Source organism: Scleropages formosus, chromosome 16 (genome assembly GCF_900964775.1).
Source record: "Scleropages formosus chromosome 16, fSclFor1.1, whole genome shotgun sequence".
Taxonomy (NCBI): domain Eukaryota; kingdom Metazoa; phylum Chordata; class Actinopteri; order Osteoglossiformes; family Osteoglossidae; genus Scleropages; species Scleropages formosus.
Genome location: NC_041821.1, coordinates 4,500,409 through 4,527,653, shown reverse-complemented (window position 1 = coordinate 4,527,653; position 27,245 = coordinate 4,500,409). Strand labels below are relative to the sequence as shown.

Genomic DNA, 27,245 nt, shown 5'->3' with positions numbered 1-27,245 from the left:
TTCGCTCCAGGGTTGGACGCTCTTCTGCTGAGCGTCTTGGGGAGTTTTTGTGCCACGGTAAAAGAAAACAGAAAAGGACATTGATCCCACCTTGAGCAAGGAGAACCACCATTCTCTGGTCATCAGAAGAGTGACCCGACTCCACACTGTTTCAGGGGAAGGGCTGGGCGAGGTAGCCTTTCCGCTTCCAGGCGGACTGGAGGAAACCCGGAGCAGGACGAGTTCCCCACCAGCCCGCATCGATGCCCCGTGCGCAGGCGTGCGTCTCCGAACAGTTAAACTAGTGCAGAACAGGTTGAACGTATGAAGAAACCATCTGATGGGCTCGTACCCCTCCCCGCCACCCTCGCTCTCGTTTGTGCCGATGGTGTAACATTCCTGCCAAACAGCAATCAAAGCTAAAACCGCGCAAAGAGGCCCCATGCATTATTCAAGCGGTTAATGCATTCGTCTCCGGCCGCCGGTGGACCAGCGGAGGCGGATGCTGCGCTCCCTGAGCCCTGTTGACCAGCCCTTCGAGGTTGCGTAATCAGCAGCTAATGACTGTTTCCACATGCGTGACATACGGCTTCCTCAGCCAATCAGGGGCATTGTTCTTAGAGATATGCAAAGAGGCCCGCTAGGCGTACATGTGGATGGTGTCTTGCTGCTGCCCTTGGAGCGTTCGCTGGAAGGCAGGTTCAGTGGCATTTAAACCAGGGGCACCTGGTAGTGGACCGGTGAGAGCTGCTGCCTTAGGGCTCAAAGGTCACGGGTTCGAAACTTGCCTTCACTTGTTGTGTCCTCGAGCATGGTAATTACCCTAAATTTGCTCCCGTAAAATTTTCCAGCTTTATGAACAGGTAAGTAGTTCTAGGTAGCTTAACACCGTAAGACTCCTTGGAGAGAAGTGTCAGCTAAAGGCAAACCGCACTTTTTGCCTGGAGTCGTGGACCGCTGATGACCAGTGGCGAAATCTGTCAGGCACTTAAGAAAAGGTTGAGCGCTGCAGTGTAATTAATTTAGAATTTTTTCGAGATGTAAGATGAATATCGTTCGATGATGTTTCAGGAATAGGGGCGCTGTGGCGCAGCGGGTTTGACCGGGTCCTGCTCTCCGGTGGGTCTGGGATTTGAGTCCTGCTTGAGATGCCTTGCAATGGACTGGCGCCCCGTCCTGGGTGTGTCCCCTCCCCCTCCGGCCTTGCGCCCTGTGTTGTCGGGTTCGGCTCCGGCTCCTTGCGACCCCGCTTGGGACAAGCAGTTTCAGACAATGTGTGTGTGTGTGTGTGTGTGTGTGTGTGTGTGTGTGTGTGTGTGTGTGTGTGTGTGTTTCAGGGATTATGATGAAATGTTTTATGTGCCGAGAGGTGATTTTATCGTGAAATCTGCAACGGAATACTTTATTTCTGTGTATTTATTGTGATGGAAGTTATTTAGTGAAAGTGAATTAACTTTATATGGTAAAGTTATCGGAGGAAAATCTCTCCACAGGTGTTAAGAACAGCCTGATTGTGGTTTTTGTGCCTGTGGTTAATGAGCAAGGCTGCAGATGCAGAATGTTGCTGGTTCGAGTCCCAGGAGGGGTCTGCGTACACTCCGGACCGCCTCACGGTGAGGTGAGGCTCCAGCCGTGACACTGGTGTAGACCCAAACTGCCGTCCTTCCTGGTTAAGGATCAGGACCCGTGACCTACGAGGTCCAGGTAGAGGTTCTCTCTGTTTCCGATGTATTTTTCCGAGGCAGGAAAATACTGCACATCTTCAACAGTTAACCATCCAAAACTTTCTGAACATCATTTTGCAACTGGAAATATTTTCATTTCATTCAAGGACTTAATCAGCAGAAGGGAAAGCAGGGGTGACGGCGAAGACGCTGTTGCGGTCCTCAAACCCCTCGAAGAGCAGAGTGTAAAGGCATGAAAACTAAATGTCTCGCAGCAGTAAAAACAGCTTCTCATTCAAGCTGTCCCTCCTCGAGCTCTGTAAATCAGCTTGCTGCACTTTGTTTCATCGATAAAACCCACTTCCTGATATTTCTGTGGAGATATTTATAACCCTTGATATTTCCCATCTTCAATATGGGCCCAAATAACCCAAGTTGCTAGAATGTTCTGCACAGCAGTTTACATTTATTCATTTAGCTTCTATTTTTGTCCGAAGCGAGTTGCAAAAATTGACCCATTCACTGATTTACCTGTTTATACAGCAGGGTGATTTTTACTGCATCAGTTCAGGGTAAGTTACACCTTGATCACCAGGAGGTGGGACTCGAACCTGGATTCTTCACTTGCAGGGCAGCAGCTCGTAGTATACTACCTGTTCAAAGGTATCTTGGGCAGCACGGCTTCTGCTTTTGTTTTGTCAGTTTAAGGAATTACCGTGGTAATACCAAGTAGAAAACGCCCATTACCAACATGCTTTTTAGAGCGGTGTTCAGCAGGATCGGGGCGGAAACGGTACGTGTGCGATACGGATGCAGTGCGGCACGTATGAAATATGCATAACGCTGTCACGCCGATCTGCTGAGGCAGCATGCACATGAGTCTAACCGTGATGCCGCAAGTCCCCATGGAAACGGGGCCCCGTTTAACGGTGTAATGAGTCGGACGGAATTGACGAGAGAGACGCCGTGGGCAGAGCTGGCGATCGCCAGTCGGGAGCCAATGGCGAAAGGAGCGTAAAGAGGTTCTTTGAGGTCGACCTCAGATTTGCATTGAGAAATTTCTTTCGTTTATTTATATACTTTGTTTGCGAATAAAAGAAAAAAACAGAAGGGCAAAAAAGCACTTCTTTTGGCAGTACAGCGTTTGTCCCTTAAGAACCAGTGTCGGAGTAGGCGAGGATAAGCTCAAACATAAAAAAAAAAACTACCGAAAGAAGACAAAAATAATAAACAACCAACAGTAAAAACAAACAAAAACAAAAAAAAAAAAAAAAAAAACTCTGGGTTCTTGCCAATTAGCTGCCGTCGACAGGCTGGCAGGGCTTCGGACTTCGCTTTAGCCCAGGAGGCAGCGTCCCTAATAGCTGTTTGTCTTGGGTTCGAAATGCAGGCAGGCTCTCGCACAGAAAATAATTTGAAGGCGTCTTAGTGCAGCGGTTAAAGGGTGGGTGACGTTTACTGCTCTGCCTCCGAGGAGTGTAATAAACCTGAATCGCTCCGTTTCAATACACGGCGAACAGGTAAAATTGCAGGTTGCTTAGTGCAAAAGAGCCCACTGAACTAATTAACGTAATTAATAACATGCCTTTGCCTTGCAGTGAAAGTGTCCTGAGTTTGAAATCCATTGCTGCTGTAGTACCCTTGATCAAGGTGCTTACCCTGATTTGATCCGGTAAAAGTTAAACTGCTACATAAATGGGACAGTTGGTGGTGTACTGGTTAGAGCCGCTGCCTTTGGACCCAAAGGTTACAGATTTGATCCCCACCTCTGGCTGTAGTACCCTTGAGCAAGGTACTAACCCTAAATTGCTCCAGTAAAATTTACCCAGCTCTATAAATGGGTAAGTAAGTACCTTGCATTATTCGAAGTACCTTAACATTGTAAGTTGCTTTGGAGAAAAGTGTCGGCTAAATGAATAATTGCAATGTAAATGGATACATCAACTTCAGTACAATTAAAACCACGTTTTTGCAGTGTGCTCTAAGCAGAGTTTTAATCTATTTATAACAATAGATAAATAGGGAAGTGACAGAAACAGCAGTGATCTATTGCAAATCTGGTCAAGTAGCCAAATGGTAGTTGAGGAGAGGAAAACAAAAAAAAAAATCCCAGCCGTGGAGAAGATGAGAAAAATGGACCTCTTGGGGTTCAAAGTGCTACGAATAGTGATGGAGAGCTAGAGTCTGTGCGGGTGACGCTCATGGTCCAGGCCCAGGTGGCTCATCCGGTGGGGTGGTGAGTGGGAATCGGCTGCCGGCACCGGCGCCCCATCAGGAGAGCGTCGGTATGCTGGCTTGCCGACAGCCTTCCCAGGTGGCTCAGATGCTCTCAAGGATGCTGTGATACTCTAATAGAGGGAAAACAAGCAGCAAATACCCCAGTGATGCTCAAATCACTAATTACCTTGCTATAAAAACCTAGCATTGTAAATTATCCTGGTGAAAAGTATCAGCTAAATAAATAATGAGCTTTCGTGGTGCTGCGCCAAAGGTCGATTCCCACGCGGGATCAGAGTTCACGAGCGGTCCCGACGAGTGCGTTGCAATAAAAACAGTCGCTTCTCAGCACTTTCCCAGTAGTTCTATGGCGGAGCGCGGCGCAGCCCTGAATTCCCTCCCCGGAATGATATTGTCGTAAAAATTTTTTTTTTTTTTTGTCGTCTTCCCCCTGCTGCACCAGATGTGCCCTCGCCTGATGCGCCGAACCAGGGCGGATTGGGTTTTCTCACAGCTCGGTTCTGGCGCGGTGAAACGGTACCTCGTGGTTTCGACCGCCCAGAAAGGCCCCAGCTGTGCATCGAGATTCATTTGCAAGGGTTTAATTTGGGAATCACGAGCGACATCCTAGATGTGCCGCAGTCTGGGAAATTCGTTCAGAGCTCTTTTGCCCGGGGAGGGGCACGACCGGAGAGCGAGTCGGTGTTCTTCCACAGCACGGGCAACAGGTGGCGCAGTGATTACGGGGCTACGTGCAGTCCAGGCGCTGAAGGCTTGAGTCTCCAGAGGTCCTGGCTGTTGAGCACGGTGCTGCAGTGGGTTTCAATAAAGGGCGACACTTAAATTTATGTTTCTTTTGAGCGTTTAAATTTTTTCTTTTTTTTTTTTTTTCTTTTCGAAAACAAAATTGTTCAAACGGGAGAAACAAAGCACGGCTTTGCGAACCGAGCTGCTCTCCAGGGTCGGCCGCATAGGTGGTTCTTTCAGCATGACCTCCCACACCTTGGTCTCCATGGAGATGGAGACGGGCCTAAGAAGCGCAAGAAGGTGCGACATTTCACACGACGCCGCGTGGGCGGACCGCGCGGGAAGGGGCAGCTCGCGACGCCTCGAGAGGCAAGAACGAAAACGAGTCGGTTTAGGAACTCGCTTGAGCTTCTTTCCCGAATGTGTTTTCCTCGAGATTCTGCCGTCGCGACGTCGGCGTGCGCTTTCGCGTGCGAACGCTTGGCCGATACTTTTCAGGCGTGCGTTTTTAGAAATGTAGGCGTGAAAAGAAATTGCACGAAGAGGCAAGCTGGTACCCCAAGCCAGCTGCCAACAGTTGAGCAGAAAGGGGTATTTGGGAATTTTTGCAGTAATTCTGGGCTTTCCGCCCCATCGCTGACATCGATGACCCTCAGCTGTCGCCGTCTTTGCGGTTGCAAATGCAAATGTGGGATTTTGCAGGGCCAGCAGCGAGATGGCGGAGGAGCGTTCGTTTGGCAGAGGTGGCAGCTGCCTGGCGTCGGGGGGGGGGGGGGGGGGGGGGATCTTGCCAGTCGAGGCCTTTTCACCGTGGAGTCGCTAATTGTCTTACCCTGGATGGCTACAGGAGGGCAGCGCCTTCGCCCAGCTGCCGACCTCGTTACGGAGTCCGCTGATGGATTCTGTTGTTTTTGCCATTTCCGACCAGACGCTCGTGAGCCTTAACGGTTTTTTGACGAAATGCAGTCGTTCCCTGAGTTACGACCCTTCGGGTTACCTTTCGTTCAGTACTCCTGTTTCAGATTTACGAAGTCTGAATCCGGGTTCCGCTCCCCACGCTCGAGCACTACAAGACCCCCCGTGTGGTCGTCTTCACGGTTAAAGTTGAAACAATATTTCGAGGCAACTTCAGTAAATACCCTATAGTTTACTGCGGTGCTGTATTATTATTAATTTTTTTTTTATGTGCTCTTTTGGGGGGTGCAGTGGCGCAGTGGGTTGGACCGGGTCCTGCTCTCCGGTGGGTCTGGGGTTCGAGTCCCGCTTGGGGTGCCTTGCGGCAAACTGGCATCCTGTCATGGGAGGGTCATGGGTGGGTCCCCTCCCCCTCTGGCATCGATGCCCTGTGTTGCCAGGTTAGGCTCCAGCTCACCGCAACCCCACTTGGGATGAGCGGTTTCAGCTTGTGTGTATGTATTTATTCTTTTTTTTTTTTTTTTTGTGTATTATAATTTTTAGAGACATTTCTCAAAGTTAGTTGTGGTTTTCGAAACGGGCTGGGAAGCGACTGTAATTTTCCCATAAGGAATAACGGTTAATGGGCTCCTGCTACCTGCCTTTTCGTTATCCTCCTCATTTTCAGGAGCAGGGTACACCTGTTTTAACGAGCAAAGTAATTTCGCCCATTTTAATGGGATGCGGTAATATTTTAGCATAACTGACGGTACATTTTGGGCTCACAAACCCAACAGAGCTAAGAATTTTTGAGAATTCACTTTAAGGGTTTTTCAGGAATCGATTACCTTCACAAGGTGGGCACACCGTGCGTAAATACATATTCGCGGAAGCGGCTGAGGTTCCGTACTGTACCTTTGCTCAAGGTTCCACAGCTGGAGTCCTGCTGGGACACGGCCTGGCTGCTGCTGCTTACGGCGCAGCTTTGCCGGTAGATGTGCGGTGCGCTTTTAGTTAACACCAGTAGATGATGCGGAGAGACCGCGGGCTTGCGGCGAGCGTGTGCGTCTGCGACGTGAACCAAAGGCGCTTGGAAACAACGGTCATTCGGCGGCCCGTCATCTGGGATTGATGACGCGACACGTTCGCTTACGAGGGGGAAATGGGAAATGCTGATCTCGTGCAAACATTGTCATCTCGCAGAACTCTGCGTGCCGGGCTTTCGGATCGGGCGCTTTGCCGATACCCGGCTGGGTCGCTTGACGTTTCCATCGCGAGAACGTGGGTTCCGAGCCGACGAGGCTCTCCGGACCTGGCTGGGCGTCGGTTGTTCAAATCCGATAGGTTAACGGAACGGTGTCCGATTTCGTTCTTTCGATCCCGGTGTTGTGGCTGAAGGTCACGAGGTCGCGACGACTAACCCCCGACCGCCCTTCTCCACCCAGGTGACCACGCTGGTGAACACGAGCAACAAAGGCCCCTCCGGCAAGAAGAAGGGTCGCTCCAAGAAGGCTCACGTCCTGGCCGTGTCTGTGGAGCAGGCCACGCACAACTTCCTGGAGAAAGGCGAGCAGATCGCCAAGGACAGTCAGGACTTGAAGGAGGAGCTCATCGCTGCCGTGGAGGATGTGCGCAAGCAAGGTGAGCGCCGCGCCAAACTCTCGATTGCTCTCGATCCCACCAGAGTCCGAACGTGAGGAGTCGAGAAGCCCAACGCCACGGTTATTAATTTAAAGGATTCCGTGTTGTTCTAGGGGGTGCGTTGGCGCAGCGGGTTTGGCCGGGTCCTGCACTCTGGTGGGTCTGGGGTTCGAGTCCCGCTTGGGGTGCCTTGCGACGGACTGGCGTCCCGTCCTGGGCGTGTCCCCTCCCCCTCCGGCCTTGCGCCCTGTGTTGCCGGGTTAGGCTCTGGTTCGCCGCGACTCAGCTTGGGACAAGCGGCTTCAGACTATGTGTGTGTGTGTGTGTGTGTGTGTGTGTGTGTGTGTGTGTGTGTGTGTTCTGGACGACTAACTTTGGCTCCGAAGGTTGCCGGTTCGATCCCCGCATCCAGCTGTAGCGGCCTTGAGCAAGATGCTTGCCCTGCAATCGCTACAGTACCTTTGTCCAGCTGTGTGCTTGGCTAACTAATTGTGGCCCTGCAATGGACTGGCGTCCCATCCGGGGTGTGTCCCCACCCCTTCCGCCTTGTGCTCGATGTCTCCGGGACAGGCTCCGGCTTGCCGCGACCCCGCTCGGGACAAGCGGTTATTGACATTCGACATTGGTTGTTTGGGTCCTTCCGTATTCTTCTTTACACATCCTTAATCACTGAAGTGGTTCAGTTATTGGGCTCAGGTTTGCCCTAATTACTGGGAGTTGAAGGAGTTCGGTAACAAAAGGTTGGGTTTTTTTTTTTTTTTTTTTTTTTTTTTTTTTGTTTTCTCCATTCAGTTTTGTTGGGTCAAGTATACTTTTGGTGTTACTTTGTACTATATGTCAGTTTTTACAAAGGAATTCCACATTTTTGAACTTTTGGCGAATTTTGGCACCGGGTCCCAAGAACCAGAACATTTTAGGAAAAATCAGATGCTAGGTGGTGTTGGAATTATCGATCCTTGGAACCCGTTGCCAAAATTTGCTCATTTCGAGAATGTGGAATATTTTTCTAAAAACTGACACGTAGTAAGAACTAATGCCAAAAAACGTATTCTTAACAAAACCGATTGGAAAATGCAAAAAATATCGACATCATAAACTTTTTGTTGCACTGTATAATTTCATGTTCATCTCCTTTCTTCCGCTGCCGCTGGAAGTGTCGATCGTGGTCGGGTTACCATGCTGTCCGGCGAAACGGCGCGCAGTTTTACTCTACAGCACACCAACAGGCAATTACTCGATGTTTGCGAGACTGACGATGTGCCAGTGAAGATAATGGCGTGGCTGCGGGGTCTCTTTTTTAATTAGCTGTGATGCACAGTGATCAGAGCCCACATGCTGTTTCACTCACGCAGGCGTGCCAGGGCACGCCGTGACGCACGCGCTTGCGGTCGCTCGATGGCGCTCGTTTTCTCCCGGTTAAGGAGCCTACCCCTAGGCGCTCTTCCGCTGATGTGCGCAGAAGGCTTTTACTCATTCCGCTGGGGTGGAACGGATACCGCGTTTTGGACGCGTGGGTAAACGTCGCGCGACCCACGGTGCGTTTGGTCCCGGCGGATTATGGCCCCGTTCGTAAGACTGATGGGACTTTGCGTGAAGCGACGGATTGGAAATTGATTGACGATGGGAGGCGCGCGAAGACGGCCCCGTTTACCCGTTGATAGCCGTTAACTAAGCAATCTATCGCGATCCCTGAATGTAATGATCCTCGATGTTTACCGACGTTCACTAAGTCACGCGACGTTAACCTTCCCGTCGTTCCCGGAAACGAAACTTGGCACAGAATTGGACGGAAGCGCGGGGCTCGGTGCGCAAAGGGGTGGGCTGGGGGGGGGGGTTATGATTCCCCTCTTTGAACGGCGACGGGATGCGGTGTCTTCCGTGCTGCCGCTGGCAATTGGTCCACGCTCTCGTGTGTTAGAAGCGCTGTTGTGTGTTAACGCTGAGATGGGAAAGCCAGCATCTGCGTGTGTGTGTGTGTGTGTGTCATGTCTGAGCGCAGTACCGCCGTCCATAATGTTAAGTTTCGTATTTGGAATGTGATGTTCTGTATACTGAATGTGCAAGTCTGTACTGAGATTTTGATGTCAGGCACTCAGGACGTGATATTGTACATTCAGAGTGCAATATTTTACTATGAATTCGTAACATTGTACATTCAGGATGTGATATTGTATATGGAATGTAACCTTCCTCACTGACAATGTGGCGTTCTGCATCGAGAGTGTAACATTGTGCATTCGGGATGAGATTTTCCGCACCTAGTGTGCGTAACCGCCTGTGTTCGAGATGCGACGTTCCGCATGCAGGGCGTAACCTTCCGCGTTGAGGATGCGATATCGCGCACCGAGGCTTTAACGTTCTGCATTCAGGATGCGGCGTTGCGGATTCAGAATATAACCTTCCCCGCTGAGGATGTGATGTTCTGCATCTGCTATGCAACCGTCCACATTGAGGATGCGATATTGTACATTTACACTGATTTATTTAGCAGATGCTTTTCTCCAAAGCGACTTCCAATGAGCTCTATGTAGTGTTATCAGCCCACACACCTTATTCACCGCGGTGACTTACACTGCTGGATACACTACTTACACTGGGTCACTCATCCATACATCAGTGGAACACGCACTCTCTCTCTGTGTCACTCGCACACTATGGGGGACCTGAACAGCACGTACGTCGAGAATGTGACATTCCGCATTCCGGATGTGACGTTCCATGCTGAGGATGTGATGCTTTGTGTTGCTCAATTAAAATGCGACGATCCACATAGAGGATGTGCAGTTTTTGGCTCAGGATGCGATTCCCCCCCACACACACACCGAGAATGATGTTCCACATTCAGAATGTGAATTCCCACGTTCGCAGTGTGCAGTACCATGTTTCAATACGGTACGCTGCGGTACAGGCTACGGAGGCAAGTGGCAAAAGTCTTTGCTCCTTTGTATCAGCCCTGGTTTGTAGCTTCGCTCTTGACAGCGATCCACTTGGGGGGGGTGTTCGCGACTCACGGGACCTCTGCCTCGACGCAGGACTGGGGGGTGATGACCTCCGCAAGAAGGTGATCGGCCAGGCTCCGAGTGTCATTGCTGGTACCGGAGACCCGGTGACCTTTACGAAATGGAAATGTCGAAATCCTCCAGGACGGCGGAAAGACGAATGGAGCCCCGATCAGCTGTCTCTGACAAACTGATGACGGCCTTTAATGAATCTCTCGCTCGGTGTCAAGATCTGCAACGTCAGCATCCTTTTAGGCAATTTATCCGCTTCGTATGTAGTACCTGTACCTGCTCAGACCCGCTTCTTCATAACGCGAGTCAGGTATGATTTGATGGATAAGGGTATCGTTCCCTTTCGCTCTTTAAGCCAGAAGGACACATTTAGCAGCGATGTAACATCTAGGCTTCTCGGGTGGTACAGCTTCCTCATGAATTTGTGAAGCCCTTTGCCGGTAGACAAGCTGCAGTGCTGACCCAGATTTGCTGTACACATGTATTGCAGTTTATGCCGTCTTAATTATCTTCCTCAGGCTCCTTATTAATAATTAAATTTCACTCGGGCATCATGCCTGTGTCTCGACAGCCCCAGCCCAGGAGGTAAAGCAAGCTTGGCGATTGTTTCTTTCTTCCTCTCCTTTTCCCACCCTCCTCTGATTCCCACCTTCTGCTTGAAACACTTCAGAATTAAGGGAATATGTACATGTGAACTAAACCCGAGTCATTTACGTACAATAATTTGCATGTTGACGCAGAGATCGCGCTTGTCAAATTCTCAAAGTCTTATAACGGACCCAATGCCCCCTTTTCCCGGGCAGGTGGCAGCAGGTGGCACGGCGTTGGATCGCTGCCTTGCAGTCGAAACACTCGGGTCCAAGTTCTGGCACCTGCTCTGGTACCCTTGATCAAGGTCTTTGATTTGAAGCGATACAGTAAAAATGATCAGTTCAGCATAAATGGTTAAATCACTGCACTTAAGTAGCTTGCCGTGCAAATTTAACGCAGTGAATTTGGGGAGAAGCATGTGCTAAACAAGTAAATGTCAGTTGGAGGCTGGAAGTGAACGCCACATTTCAGGAGCGTCGTTGACTTTGTTTTGCTGACTTTTGAACGGCGTGATTTCTACTTCGTTGGAGGCACTAAACAGGCACGAGAATGTTGCATAAGAGCATTTTGGGTGCGAGACATCCGACTTGTCGGTGTATGGGGGAGGGGCGAGAGGTCGCGTGGAAATCGGGATGTGAAGCCGACTCCGAACATATGGGCACGTCATACCAGCATGCACCCGCTTTGCTCCCTGTCCGCCGCCCACTTCCGGCTCTTTCCGCCACGTCAGCGACACAGCCACCTCGGATCCCGCCCTGAAAGGTAACTAAATGACAGCACAAGACATCGAGAACAAACGCAAAAGATCACTTTTTTAAAGGCTTGGAGACCGACTTCGGTGTGCGTCCCCGTGCGTCGTGGTTACAGTCCAGTCGAAAAGTGAAACAAAGAAATGAAAAGCAAAGGTTCCTCCACCTGTCGGTCCGTCTTTACTCGTAGCTGAACGATCATCGATTCTGACAGGCGTGGATCTGGCCTCGTTCCCCGGCCCAGACGAGACACCTGCACTTCCCTGGGTCCAGAAAGCATCTTTGAGTCATCACCGTTGGGGAGGGTAGCGATGGGGGGGGGCATCGTTCCCTCAAGGTCACCACTGACTGTTTGTGTTGGGTTTAGCTATTTTGTGTTAGTGTTTAAACTCTGGACAGCTGGTACCTCAATGATTAGAGCTGTTGCCTTTGGACCCAAAGGTTATAGGTTCGAATCCCACCTTCAGCTATTGTACCATTGAGCAAAGTGTTTATACTGAGATTGTTCAGCAAAATTATCCAGCTGTATTAATGAGTCAAATAATTGTGGGTAGCTTAACATTGTAAGTTGCTTTGGAGAGAAGCATCAGCTAAATGAGTAAATGTAAGTGTAAACTATGGTACCATCCATGGCTGTGTTCTTCATCTGACTCTGTGTCCTTAGCCAAACCAGAGTCAGTTTCTAAGGCCATGAACTTTGTTGTGTCCCATTTTCCCACAGCTTCATTCTACATACCATATTGAAGTTTGCAAAGGTGAGCAAAATGTTTGTATGAAGGTCCACAAAGTACTGAGGTCCGTTGAAGATGGAAACGGCAACATCAGAAATAATACTTTTATAGGAGGGGGGGAGGGGAACCGCTCGGTTTTCCCAGTCGTCGTGGGTGATGTGTAGGTGTTTGCGTTTAAAGCCGTTTACCTGACCACCGGTCTGTCCCTGTTCCCCCGTAGGTGAGACCATGCGCGTGGCCTCCTCGGAGTTTGCGGACGACCCCTGCTCCTCTGTCAAGCGGGGCACCATGGTGCGGGCCGCTCGCGCCCTCCTCTCAGCGGTCACCCGTCTGCTCATCCTTGCTGATATGGCCGACGTCATGAGGCTGCTGGCCCACCTCAAAATAGTACGTGTTCACCCCCCCACCTCACATGGTACCCCTTGACTTACACTGCCTCTCTCCCTATTCTACAATATTGCTTTAATTGCACTATTGCATTATTTAATTGCTTAACACACCTTCAGTCCCTTGATCACCATGTCTTGCCACTTTGTACTCAAAGGAAACGGGTTTCACTCCCACATCCTGTTGTATTTTCCTTCAAGGCAGTTAATGAAAAATTATACTGTAAAAATGACCCAGTTCTATAAATTGGTAAAAAAAAATGGGTGAAGAAATATATTTTAAAAAAAAAAAATAAAATCTATATGATTTAAAAAAAAAAAAAAAAAAAAAAACTATATGCAGCTAAACAATGTAAATGTCACCCTTTGCCCACGTCCTTTGTCACATGGTCAACACTTGTCATCTGTTGAAAAGCACAGGGAAAATAAATTTCTTTGAGTTATTAAATAAGAGGAAGAAGACAAATAGTGAGACTGTCAGAAATATGGGAATTGCAATCAAGCAGGAAGACACTTATCAAACCAATGTTTTCAATCTGTAAAGAAGTAAAATTTTTAAAAAGGGAAAAAAGAAAAAAAAAAAAAAAAAACTTATTTTCATAGACAGTTTAGGAATTTGGAAATCTTTTTTTTTTTTTTTAAGATATTTAAAAAAGCACCTTCCTGTTTAACTGTCGTGAAGCTCCGCAGGCCTCTCCTCAGCTGTCCTTCACCGAAGTATTTTGGAATTCATGGTGCTGCCTCTCCTGGCAATAATGCCCCCGTGTGACGGAGGGGCTTCCGGAATCCATTCAACCTTCTTTCATTGATTGTGTCCGTCTCGTGTTTTATGACTGAACCCTCTCCCGATCTCTTTTTACGGGTGAAGGGTGGCGAGAAACAGCCGCCTATCGGCAGAAAAATCTTCCCGCCTCCACTTTAATTTCAACGTATAGAGGAGGGGTACCACGTTAAAAGAACTGCCGTTTCCTATCTGGGCGCGAGCCAGTTTCTACTCTGTAGTGGCCTAATGTTTTTCCTGGCAAGGGCACATTCATATTTTGCGTTTGAAACACTCGGATGAGTTCGCCGGCCAGTTTCCCAGCTAGCTGGCTAATTCGGGCCAACTTTGGGCCAACGCTCTGACCTCCAATGAAAATACTGCTGATCTGCTGCAGGGTGGGAGTTGGCAGACCTTCCATTAGGTCATACGGGCTCCTCCCATGGGGTACGTTGTCTACTGCGGGCCATGGGGTGGGGTGAGATGCTGATTGGCATCTGGCAGACCCAAGGAAATACAGAGCAGTACTTCCCGGGCCAGAATTGCATAGTCCAGCTGGCATTCGGACACGGCACTATGGTAGTGGGACCCCTCATCTTTTTCCCCATAATCTGCTTATAGTTGGTTTCAGATTGAGCCCTCGGATGGTTTCACTTCCCTAACCGTCTCTCTCGCTAGTTTGGTAAGTTTGCTTCACGAAGAAACAGACTGAATGAAGCCAAGATGATGCGGATTGGTCCAAGAACAGGGCCCTGAGGGACACCTCAGTCTTAGAATTGGACTTAGAGTAACTTACAGCAATTTAGAAGAAGAGTTATACCCCCCCAACACCACAATTTGCGACTTACTTTGTTGTTAGTGCCACTTGATTCTGGTACACAAGCAGTTCTCCAAAGAACTCCTCAGAAGTCAATGGCTTAACATGTCATCACTGTGACCTCAAGTGCAGAAGAGGAATTTCTTGTGTCTCATAGAAGCACTTTTGCTTTTTTCCCTGCCCTTAGTTAAAGGCTTAATACAGTTACACTGAGCTTTAGTCATTTGTAAAAAGGCTTCCAGGCTCAGGCAGGTGCGTGTACAAAATGCCGACCGCGTTGGCGATCCGCGGTGAGACTTCCCGCAGAGCCGAGCCACTTTATACCAAGCGTTCCTGCAATCCTGCGTTCGCACCCCTGAGAGCACAGCTCAGCACTGTTCTCTGCACAGCACGCCATTACCTCAGAAGAGGTGATCAAGCGGCTCCTAATGGACACTCGTGGGGGCATTCGAGATGATCGGGTGGGCTGTGCTCTCAGGTTCACTCAGCAGTCTGCATCGAGTCAGACACCGTGGTTTTGGAGGGAAATGCAGGAATGCATCAAAACTTTTTGTAATTCATCTGTGTGTGTGTCCGTTCAGGTGGAAGAGGCCCTGGAGGCGGTGAAGAATGCCACCAACGAACAGGACCTGGCCAACCGCTTTAAGGAGTTTGGCAGGGAGATGGTGAAACTCAACTATGTGGCTGCGCGCAGGCAGCAGGTGAGAGGGGGGCCGCTCCCTGGCTACATGGGCCTGGGTCACCTTGCGTCGGCCTGGGTCAACGGGGCAATCGGGCATGGGTGCTTAAGAAATAAAAAGAAAAAAAAGAAACCCAGCTCTTTGACCCTTCTGGGAGGCGGCCGCTAAAGTGGCATTTATCAGAACCCACCATCACGGAGAATTTCAAAGCAGCGAACCCATAAACCCAAAACTTCTGTCCAAGACATGCATACATAATTTTCATGTTGGGGTGTGAATTCCATTAAACCGAGCGGAGGGAACATCGGGAACGAACTCCTGCTGAATAATCAAGGCTGCGAAGGGCTGGGGTGAGAATCGTAATGTGTTTAATAAGAGTGCTGTAAGAGGCGGTCCGCCGTTTTTCCGGAAGGAGCCATTTATCAGGAGGCAGAAGGTGGTGTGCGCATGGGGGGCAAAGCTGCCATTTTTTATTGGGTAATCCCAAATCCCCCTTCCCGCCCGCCCCAGGAGCTGAAGGACCCCCAGTGCCGAGACGAGATGGCGGCGGCGCGGGGCGCGCTCAAGAAGAACGCCACCATGCTGTACACGGCCTCACAGGCCTTCTTACGTCACCCGGACGTGGCGGCGACGCGCGCCAACCGCGACTACGTTTTCAAGCAGGTGCAGGAGGCCCTGAGCGGGGTGTCCGGTGCCGCCCAGGCCGCCTCTCCTACCGACGAGAAGCAGGGCCATGCCGGCATCGGGGAGCTGGCCGCCGCTCTCAACGAGTTTGATGTAAGTACTTTTCCTCACCCTCCCAGCCACGTGCTTTGTCGCCCCCTGCTGTCAGACTTCGGTACTGCACTTCCACCGTTTTCCCCAGCTGTGCAGTCGACTGCCGCTGTCCTTCCGTTGGCCCGTCTTTGGGCTGCCTGGAGTTCTCAAACCATGCAGCTGCTTGCTTTTGTCCACCGTCTTCTTGCGACTGCTCTTTTGCATTGTGGGTGACAGTACAGATCATCCGCCTGTGACCGGACCATGCATCACTGGTCGCCTCGTGTTGGAATCGCCAGCCAGTCCGGTGTATCACAATATTGCAATTTCATTTACCTTTACGTTACTTCAATTATAAGACACTTTTCTCCAAAGCGACTTCCAATGAACTCTATGTAATGTTATCAGCCCACACACCTTATTCACCGTGGTGACTTACACTGCTGCATACACTGTTTACACTGGGTCACTCATCCATACATCAGTGGAACACACACACACACACACACACACACACTCTCTCTGTCACTCACACACTAGGGGTAAATCCATACAGCATGTCTTTGGGCATTTATTCATGTCACTGCCTTTCTACTAAAAGACTTAATGTTAGGCCGCTCACACTGATTTATCCCTTTATCCAGTGTGGTAATTTGTACCGTTTCAGTTCATCAAATGCCTCGATTGAGAGTACAAAAGCAGGAGGTGGGATCTAAACCTGCATCCGCTGAGTCAAAAGACCCCTCCCTCTCATTAAGTCCAGGAGTAATTTTCTTCCTAATTTGTGGGATGTGTGGCAGTTGGCATTTATTCCACCTTCGCTTTTTTCATTATTGCCGTTACGGAAGTATTCGAGCTGAAGAAGGACCCGTGCGATGCCCCCCGTGCCTCGTTTTCAGTTAATATCAACGGCGCTGTCAGGTCGCGCACACTCACACTGCAGCGCTGTGTGTATTCCCTCCTTTACTGACCCACAAACCGAACGGCCTTTCATTTCCCATGAGCACCAAGGAGGAAACGGCAGGCGAGCGGGCGAGAGCTTGCTGATGTGCAGCCTGAAGGAGTTCAAACTCAGCGCCCTGGTTCAATTTTGCTCGACTCGATGAGGCCACCTAGTGGCCATCAGTGGCATGACAGCTTTCCCAGATCCAACTCTGTGCGAGTCAGATTCAGGTCTTTATATAGCATTTATTATACAGCAATAATAAATTCAACAAAAGTCTGTATTATTCCTCAGTAATCTGTCAATTCTGTTGACAGCAACCCTGGTTAGAGATGGTGGTGACAGATGTCACCTTAAAAGCTCAAGGCTCCTGGTTCAAATCCCCCTTCTGGTACAGTATCTCTGAAGGTGCTTGCTTACCCTGTATTGATTGTGTAAAAATGACAATACTGTAGAAATGGGTAAATAATTGTGAACGACATTGAGGACAAACCTAATATTGTAAGCTGTGTCGGGCAAAGTAAATAAATGTAAATCGCTCTAAAGTTGATTTATGCTCTAAATCCCCTTGGACAAAGGTGTGGCTAAATAATGATTAATTGTAAAAATAATGCAAAAAATGTGCTAACCTGTTGTGCTTTAAAAAAAAACAGCAGCAGTATTTTTAATTAAAAAAATATTCTTTTATATAATTATATAATGGATTTTAAACTTGCTATAGTTTGCACATCCTTTCTCATTATCAACCACTAATTTTTGGCTTTGGTCATGACCGTTGTAATTATTATACTTCTTTCCTTAGTTATAATTATTTCCATATTGTACTGTATGTTTTTTATGACGTTGCGCATGGAAGCAGAGCAGCCCAATCTCGAGACATCGTGTCAGAACTCGGCCCAAACGTGTCCTCGCTATATAACTCCCTCCTCATCAGCCAGTCGCACACACCTTCTCCAGTGCCCCCCTCCCCCAGTGTGTGTGCAACGTGGGGAAGTGAAGACACACCAGGTTCCGCTCTGCACGAGATCGTTGCCCTGTGTTGGAAGGGGAAGTTCATTTGATCTGCAGGGGGGGAGTGATAATCTCCGCATTATACTGAAATGGAAAGTGTGTGTGTGTGTGTGTGTGTGTGTGTGTGTGTTTGATATGAGCAAATATATGAACGGTCACGTTACAAACATTTATTCCCTACATAAGAGACCGTTAAGTGGGCCACCCTGCCGCCTGGCCTTAGGCGAGAACAGTGCTGTTTCTGCGGGGTGCCGGCGTGGTCGAGCTCCAGCGACCGTGAGCGGTCGACCGCTGGAAGAGGCAGCGGAGGCTCCGTGAGAAAGAGCCTTGATCCGCTTCCTTCGGCACATGACGGCAGTCAATAATAACCGTCAGTTATAAAGGACACGGAAAAATAAAACAGGTCAGCGATGAAACGGTGCAGAGCGCGATGGCCTGTGGTTTCCGAACATTTTATCTTCTGTGGGCCTGGCGGGTGGGCAGCTGAGCGGATGGACAGATGGACACATTGACAGACGATTAGAGCGCAGATCTGGACCTGGATACATCCTCTTTACACTTGTTGTTCAGGTTTTTTACTCAAACGGAGCGCATCTTTGTTGTGTGTTTTACTGTGTTTTACAATGTATGGCACAGTAGATGACACTGGTGTCTCAAAACTTCTGGGCTGCTGTTTTGCATGTGGGTTTGGATTCAGCTGAGTGTTCCTGGAGTTTGCATGCTGTCCTCATGTTCGAGCGGGCTACCTCCAGACGCTCTCGTTTCCTCCCAGAAAAGCATCTACTAAATGAGTAAAAGTAAAGTCCGTTTTGGAGAAGCAGCTGGATGTTGTGGCACGGAGTATTAATCTGTGACACAGTTCATGGACCTGTTGTTGTTCAGATGTGGACCTGAGTGCTTGTACTGTCACATAAAGAGAAAAATGTCCCCTTTTTGTTTCAAAGTATCCATCTTCCTCAACTCTCATAACCTAATCAATAGCTTTTACAGCATCTGCTGGAATGGCAGGACAAGGTTCGGGGCATGACCTTACAACCATCTGGTCACCAGTGAGTGAACTAAATGACTTCGGTGACTAGATTTTGATGTAACTTCAGGGGCTTTTATGATTCGGGTTTCGGAATGTATGAAACACACCTCTGTTGTACGTGTGTGTGTGTGCGTGTGTGCGTGTGTGTGTGTTCAGCAGTGAAGGCAGAAGGCACGTTCGACACTCCACTGCAGCTGTATTACCTTTGATCAAGGAATGTACTCAGACTGATATGGCAAAAATTACTCTGCTGTATAAATGAAGAAATTGATGCAAGTATTTTAATATTCAAACCTCACATAGTAAATCACTTTGTAGAATAAATAAATCAAATAAATGAAAAATTAAAGACAAATGTTTTTATTGTAGGAGAGATAAAACTTGTCACTGTAGCTCTGCAGTCTCCTTTACAGTTACACTGGTATATCATTGCTACATTGTTACATCATCACGGCATTGTTGCATCATTGTCGCGTCATCACGGCATTGTTACATTGTTCTTGCATCATTGCCGCCTTGTTGCACCATTGTTACATCATCACGGCATTGTTACGTTGTTACATCTTTACCGCCTTGTTGCATCATTGTTACATGTTTGCTAAATCGTTGCATCATTCTTGCATCTTTGTTACATTTACATACATTTACATGTATTTATTTACCAGACAGTTTTCTTCAAAGCGACTTACATTTCAGAGAAAAATACAATGAGTGCATTTTAAACCAACAGAGATTTAGATGCAGACACGTGATTCTAGAGCACAGCCAATATGTCGCATTCCACCATATGAACCAGTGTACATCACATGAATAGCTGCATAATGGCTTTTCCATTATTAAACACATTATTAAAAAATAATGAATATACACTGTTACGTTGTTACTTTATTGTCATCATCGCTACATCATGTTAAAATGCTGTTACACTGTCACTTCAGCAATCAGACACTCATTAACGATGGTTGACAGGCAGTTGAAATGAATAACCTACTCCCACCTGTGCAGCCCAGGACCCCAAATCTGCACCCCATTAGTGCCTCGTTGACGGGGGGCCACGTGGACCCTCCCGCTGGGCCTCTCTTCAATCAGTCTGCTTCCTTAGCATTGATTCTCCGAGTGGATTTCCACTCCGCAACAGACTCCATCACTCAGACAGCAAAAAGACGTGCCTCGTTTCCACTGAGGCTCCGCTGCAGTGTTGCCACATGGTGGCGCTGAGCCGCCATTGCAGTCGGCCTGCAAAACGCCCGACGTGGCTTCATGTGGGACCGCGTAAAGTGAACATATGTGGGGGGAAAATGCGCGGAGAAAGTTGAGTCCCAGGCTGCTTGTTTACTTGTTTCATGCTGACAGTTGTCCTGCGGTGACCCCAGACACTTGTTGGATCCAGCAGAACGAACGCAAAGTCCTTATGAATATGCAAGCGGTGACGTGTGCCGAACAGCGCCGTGCGCTCGGAAAGATGTAAATGATTTCTCTTCCATGCATGCCCAGCAACGCGGGGGCGAGGGACCGATAGGTGATCGGGAACCCCGCTGGCTGGATCGTAAACTGCATATCAAAGGAGCTGAGATGGTGACAGATGAGCCACTTAAAAATGCATCATTGCAGCTGTTTGGCTGTCGATGGAAACGGAACCCGTGTCGAGGCCTTGCTGAGTTACACCGCCGACTGCGTTGCGTAAGCATACAGCACAGTTGGAGATTTTCCTCTACTGCCACATGTTGTCTCACCCTTGGCATCGTGTTGGTCCACAGGGGGGCGGCAGTGAGCCCTTCCTCGGTGCTGTAATTGAGTTTATTTAAGGTGGAACAGTGTAGAGTGTCATGGGATTAATCTGTACTCTGAGCGGGTCTCCTTAAATAATTAATCCCTCGTTAAGTGTTTCATTGCAGGTTGTCCTCCTCATTTCCAACACACATTAAGTAATAATAATAGTAATGATAATGTGGGAATTACAAGTCTTAATTCTTATTTTAATTCCTTTAATTATTTTATGTAATTGTATTGTGGCGGCATTTCACTTTTTTCAGTTTTTATTATGGGCATATTAGTACTTGCACTATAACCTTCAGCTCTTGGTGTTTCAGCGGAAATACTAAGTTTGTTATTAGTAACGCTCCTGATATTCTAGACAGGATGAATGAATGTCTTGTCATCCTGCTCTGTCTACATCTGCCATGTGCTCCATGCAAGGGGCCAGAGGGGATGTTTCTGAGCCCTTTGCCACTGAGATCAGTGTATTATTTTTTACAGCTTCTTAAGTTAATGAATAAATGTAAAAATAGTGACGCGTATGTCCAATTAATTAGGATTTTTTTTTTTTTCTTCGTGTTATCTGTCATCCTGTGAGCAGGGAACAGGTGCTGGAGAGGTAGATGGCCTCACCTGCGCACAGGTTTAAGCTCTCCGCACCTCCGTGATCTGGGGTTTTCTTGTAGGGGGAACTATCATGGAGCCTCAAGGAAGCGCTGGATTGCCAGCAACGCTCGTGCTGTGTCTTGTCTTTAATTACCTCACCTCCTTCTCATGAAACAAACATTTTTCTGCCTTCCCACCTCCTCCTCTAATATATGAAGAGAGCGATGGTTAAGGGCCAGGCAGGTCAGTTCTACGTAAGAGGGTTTCCAGCTCGCCAACATCATTAAATGTCACTCGTGGATATTAAATGCAGGAACGATGAATGAATAAATAAAACATGTCGGAGTTGTGTGTCCTGGTGAGGGGAGGAGAAGGAATCACAGGTCCGCTTCCTGGTGCCCTTTAGAGGGGGCAGCACTGCAAGGATGAAGATCCACCCTCGTCATTGGGTCCTGCAGTCAGTTGGTGGAGCTCTGATCCAACAGAACCTTACCACGCTGCCTGTTTGACACGGGCCCCGCGTGGCCCTCAGGGGACTCGCACTTGGGGGCCCCTATCCCCCCCTGAAGCCAGTAGGGTTTCCTTTCAGTTGCATTTCATCCCTTCATCCTTTTTATCTGCCTTTGACAGGAGCTCGAACTGCATTAATGCGATGCCACGGACGGTTGGCGTGGGGCCCCTTCCCGCAGTGCTGCCGCGCTGGTTCACACGGCGCCCGCCGGATCCTCGGAGCGCTGCGCTTTGAGCAGGATAACCGGGGGTGGCGCGAGTGAAAGGCAGCCGAAGCGCACACCTACAACCGGCTGCAGCGTATGCGGCAGGAATGTTTGTTTGATTTGGACCCGGAGGGCGGTTCTCTCCACTATAAGGCTGCGGCAGAGGATAATGATGGGGCCCGCCGCCGCATCCAGGCACCAGCTCCACACCGCCGTGCCGACCCCTTCCCTCCGCTTCCCTTCCTATTAGCCGAACCGGCAAACGCAGCAAGGAAAGACCTTCGGTTCGCCACCCTTCCCTGTGATCACTTTAACACCTTGGTTCTATTCCAGCAACAGTTTAGGTCTGTGTGTCTTTTTTTTCTGAGCCTTCTTTCTCTCTTACTGCTCTTCAGATTCTAGTCACTTCTATTACTGCGATGGGGTTCAGTTTCCAAATTTCCTCCCCCTGCTGGGTTCTATTAGCGCAACCTGGTGTTCACATCATCTCCGTTCAGATACCGGTCTAATGGACCTGGACTGTGAAGCAGTGGAGAGCGCTGCCAGCAGGGGGTGCTGCTGCATTAAAAATTAGGCTTACTGCTTTAATAGCTACTTTAACCGCATTTTAAGTGCTTCTTAGGAAGCTTTGCTTGAAGTTTGCCTCCAGGTTGCCAGTGTTAAACATCTGCTCTTCTGAAGTTGTTAAGATCCTAATTTGCTTCCTGTATCGGGTGCTTTTTAAAAAGATTAAGTTCACAAAAGAAAAAAATCAGGTAGAAGAAAACTCCGGAAGCTGACGAGAAAAAGGCAAAATTGTACTTCCTGGAGAGCGAAGTAGCCTAGGGAGAGACGACGTGGAAAGACGAGTGAATGTTATCTGGGTCTCTTGGGTGGCTGGAGGTGGAGTTTTCAGGTAGAAACCCCACCTAGGGGTGGAACCCCAGTCTATGAAGGGTTGCTGTGGGGGGCAGTGGACCTCATTGTCCATCGTGCACCTGTTTTTCCTCCAATTTTCACACACCTCCTCTATGTCTCCTGGGATTTTCCTCTTCAGGGAACGTTAGTGAAAGAGTCTCCAATCTACCGTGATTCCTCACCTCTCACCCCCCTGACCTTATTGCATTTCGAGAAATCTTTAGCAGAGCCATCCTCTGTTGAGACTCAAGCGTCTCCCGTGCCATCCATGAGTTGTCAGGTTCACTGCAGATGCAGCAGGTTTGAGAGGGGAACTTTCGCATTTATCATCTCTGACCACCTGCAAATCTCTGACCGACCTGTAGGTGGCGATAATACGCTGATGTGCTGACAGCCACAGGCTGATTTACTTTTCCATCCTGAATGGTGGAAATGCTGCCAGTTACACATCCCTCCCCAACTTGGGCTGCTCCTTCAGGCCACGGATATGTGTATCATCAAGTGCCGGAGAGAGAGTCGTTTGGCCAGGTTCCCTGACGTCAGGCTGTGCAAGAGACTCTCTACCTTGGGTCCCCCGCTGGATACCTGCCCACACTCTTATTGACTGGGGAGCCTTCAGCTCAATAAAAACCTTCTTCCTTTCAGTCATTTTCACCCTGGTGACTTCAGCCCGCCTCTTAATTATATCGCCAATATCTGAGCGGTACCGGGGCTAAACGTCGTGTTCGCCCGAGACTAATGCACCTGTCAGGGTAATACAAATAAGGCAAAGGGATAAATAATGAAAGATGACAAAAACAAAAAAAAAAAAAAAAAAAAAACAGAAATAGGGGTGCGGACGGGCCGGATGGTAATTAGACCCACCTGCAAGAACCCGTCCCCGAGGTGGTTCGGGAAGACCAGAACGAGGCTAATTGAGCTGGATGTGTAAAGCGACAGGACGCCGGGAGTGAGCGTCCCCCGGTTCCCAGTCGTCTGCTGGCTGCACGGTCGAAGATGACCGTCAGCAGAAGGTGGCAATTTAGACCTGTGGGCCAGAGGATGTCTTGTTTGTTCGGCGCTTGGTTTCCTTGCCTCTTCCTTTTCCACACGGTCCTTTTTTGAAATTGTCGATGTTTCCGCCTCCGCTGACTGTTTGTCAATATCTTGTTGCTTGACTGTGTCTCAAAGTAAAATGCAAAGAAGTATCAGGAATGTTTCAGGTTAAGCACACACTGTTGCCCTTTTTCAAAGCTGGATGATATACAGAGTAGAAGAGCTGATGACATTTCAAAAGCAGATATTTCAAGGTTCCCCGATCTGAACGTTTGATCAAATGTTTCCAGATTTCCGAGACGTACAAGGTGATCTTCCGGAAAGACGAACTTAACTAGGATGGAGCTGTGGGTGATAACTGCGAATGACAAGCAGAGTGAATTTCGTGGTCTCCCGTTGTTGTCACGATCATCTTGGCCACATGACTTGCTGAACCTCTGTGGCACTTATGGTGACACCTTGCTGGTGAAGAGGAGACTTGAAGATAACTCCTGGACAAAAGAACCTTCAAGATGGATGGAGGGTCCTGTAGGTGCCCGGATGAGTGAACTCTCCTTGCCTTCTTTGCTAGTTGGTGTTCTTGTTTCCCCTCTTGAAGTGAGTAGAAAAGTGCATGGAAGCAGATCATTGTTGGGGTTTCCTTGGGTTGGGGTTGATTCCATGATACTCGAATAGCTGCCTTTCCATGTCTGGCAGACCCTTGATGTTGATGACGCATTCCTTCCTTTCCCTTAAGAATACTTTGAAATGCATACTATTCCCGTGCATGGTCTCGACCCTTGATGGGATGAACCGTTTCAAAAACAAAGATGCCCATGACTTTTTTGGAGGGAAAACTCAACCGCTAGAAAGGAATAGTATTTGACCAGGAGACCACTTTCAGGGTAGAAACAAATTCATAGCAGTAATGCAGCTCTCCTCGAAAACGAAGCCAATTTATTGGACTAATGAGGACCTGAAACTTCACCCACTCCAAAACCTTTACAGTAAAAGCCCTAAAAGCAGTCCACACACACACACACACACTGGCCGTTACCCCCCGTAGAACCTTGCTGCCTAATACACAAAATGGGCGATGGGGACATGTCCAGGACTGGTCAGCGGCAGCCGTGTCTTCTGAGCGTCAGAACCTCCGTTTGGAGGTCACTGAACCGGACTTCCCCAGACAGCCACGGACAGCCCTCAGTGACCTCGGCCTGCTTTTCATCCTCCTTCAACCTGGTTTCCAGAGCAGACTACGAAAAGAAAGGGACATTCGAGAAACCTTTATAAAACTCGTCGTGCTATGATTGTGCCACGTCTTGATTAATAGTTAAATGAAAGCTCCTCTTTGGCGCTGCGATGGCGCTATTGATTTCTTATTGTGAGTGAGAGGGAGGCGTCGGCCGAGCTGGAGGGAGAACTCCACCGCAGAGCGGTAATGAGGACATTCATTTGAAACAAAGACTGACAGCACATGAAATAACGGCTCTCGCACGGGTGAATAAACAAATGCTATGTCCGTCTTTTTTTTTTTTTTTTTTTTTTTTTTTTAAAACTGTTCCTTTTGTTCCTATTTGAAATGATAGAGATTCCATCTTCCAGGGGTGTCGGCGAACAGGAAGCCGAAAATGTGGACGAGATCCGGGTTGCACCGGCACTCTCGTTGCTTGGGTGTGTAATGGAAACGCACCATGGCCGGTGTCCTGGCTGCTTCATTAAGCTGTCAAGGGAGAACAATGCAAGGCATGCTGGGAGAGGAGTGGAGCGAAAAGGCGTCCTGATGATGGAACAAGGGCCAGCTCCTCTCCCGCAGCAAAGCGTCCGCAACCTAAGCTGCAGTTTATTTCTGACCTGGCTCCTCCTTGTTATTCCGCAGCTGCTTTGCAGGCACTTCTGTCTCAGCAGAGTTTCCCAGCTTGCAGTTTTTCCACTTTTAACCAGTCATACGTTTCGCCGTTCATCGAAATGAACGGACGGAGGTGCGTCGCTCAAGGGTATAGCGATGGTTCTTCTTGCTGGGATTTGAAATCAAAACTACAAACCTTGGGGGGGGTGCGGTGGCGCAGTGGGTTGGCCCAGGTCCTGCCTTCCGGTGGGTCTGGGGTTCCAGTCCTGCTTTGGGTGCCTTGTGATGGACTGGCATCCCGTCCTGGGTGCGTTCCCTCTCCCTCCAGCCCCCACCCCCTGTGTTGCCGGGTTAGGCTCCGGCTTCCCGTGACCCCATATGGAACAAGCGGTTTCAGACTGCAAACCTTTCTGTGCCGTTAACAGTTGCAAGAACTGTGGCGCTGAACGAGGGCGTCCCTTTCTGTCTTGTACCGCATGAAGATGCGTGAACATCGTTGTGTTTGTTGTTTACCGGACGGATGCTGTCGGGGATGTGATTTCACAAAATCAGTCAGGTGCAGGCTGGTTAGTTAGCGATTGGGTTTGGCTCATGGTCAGAAGCTTAGGCCTAGTGGAGACCCTGCAAATGTGACCCCCGCTTACCTGGAGCTGTGGTGGACCCCATTGATGCCAAGATTCACCTGCACGGTCACATGACTGCGCAACTGTGTTCCATCCTGGTCTGGGTTCTTCTGTAGTTGCACTGCATGGTTGAACGTTTGAGAAACAAGGTCTCCTCTTAGCTTCTGCTGTGGTTTGATGGTGATTCTACTTGCCTTGTGATGGGAAGGCCTTGTAAACTGGCCCGGATGTGCGAGTGCAATTTTAATTATGTGACCCTCGTGTTTTCCTGTCAAGGTTGGGCAACAGCGTCAGAATCAAGTTTGCAGGAGCCACAGTTGGCCGCTGTGCTGCGGGATCAATGGTATCACATCATCACATCATAGCATGATGCCCTGTGTCCGTCATTCTCCATTTAACGATGTCCGAATTGGAAAATGCGACTTGAGCAAGTTGTATGCGAGGAATCGGAAGCCCCGGGTTGAGGGCTGATCGATTCTGACCAGCAGAATATTTTTTCTTGGTTAAATTGAATGCTCGAGGGTACAACAGTAGGTTATTCACTGTGCAAAATGGCAGAATAAGGTCTCCGGTCTCGTTCCGACTCACGTTTTGCATTGATTTCTAGCTTCACCTCAGAGAATTTCCCTTAAGTTATGATTTAAGTTGGAGGTTACGTGCCCTGCTGTCCCAGGCGTGAATCAGGAGGCAGCAAGTGTGTCATCTACGAGGTTTTACCCCCTGCGGACCACAACATGGACTGCAGTGTCACCGGTGGACATCCAGATGGCTTAATCTTCATCAGGAATGTATACTTGTCTGATATATTGTGTCTGACTGTTGCGAGCAGCTTATTAGAAGGTTAATAAGCCCATGCTGAATAATTAATAAAGGTTGCCGTGGCCCTGTCTTCGGAACATAAATTAGGTTTCTAATTACAATTCTGGATGCCTTTAATTTCTTTTTTTTTCCTCCCTTTTTCAATAAATTAATTGTTAATTAATACAGCTGGACATTCTATGAGTCGCTGAGTTTTGCGGGTCTTGCTGAGTGACCTTTAGAGGTCGCCAGACCGGCAGCTCGAAATGTGGCCTGTGACCGCGTCTCCCTGGTGGGGGTGCTCTCTGCGTTTAAGGTGTTTGCCCCCAGGGGTCCCTTAGGGACTGCTGGGCTGTTTCCTGCCCAGGCTATGTGGCCGG

At 48.9% G+C, this 27,245-nt stretch overlaps 1 protein-coding gene across 1 annotated transcript in view; it reads left to right on the top strand.

Moving 5' to 3' along the window:
• The window catches only part of ctnna2 (catenin (cadherin-associated protein), alpha 2), a 289,592-nt gene that overhangs the window by 42,780 nt on the left and 219,567 nt on the right, over positions 1–27,245 (top strand). The window contains exons 3-6 of the mRNA XM_018735926.2: positions 6,947–7,142; positions 12,445–12,611; positions 14,769–14,888; positions 15,378–15,644. Of these exons, the coding sequence (XP_018591442.1) occupies positions 6,947–7,142; positions 12,445–12,611; positions 14,769–14,888; positions 15,378–15,644 (750 nt within the window). The remainder of the gene's footprint in view (positions 1–6,946; positions 7,143–12,444; positions 12,612–14,768; positions 14,889–15,377; positions 15,645–27,245) is intronic.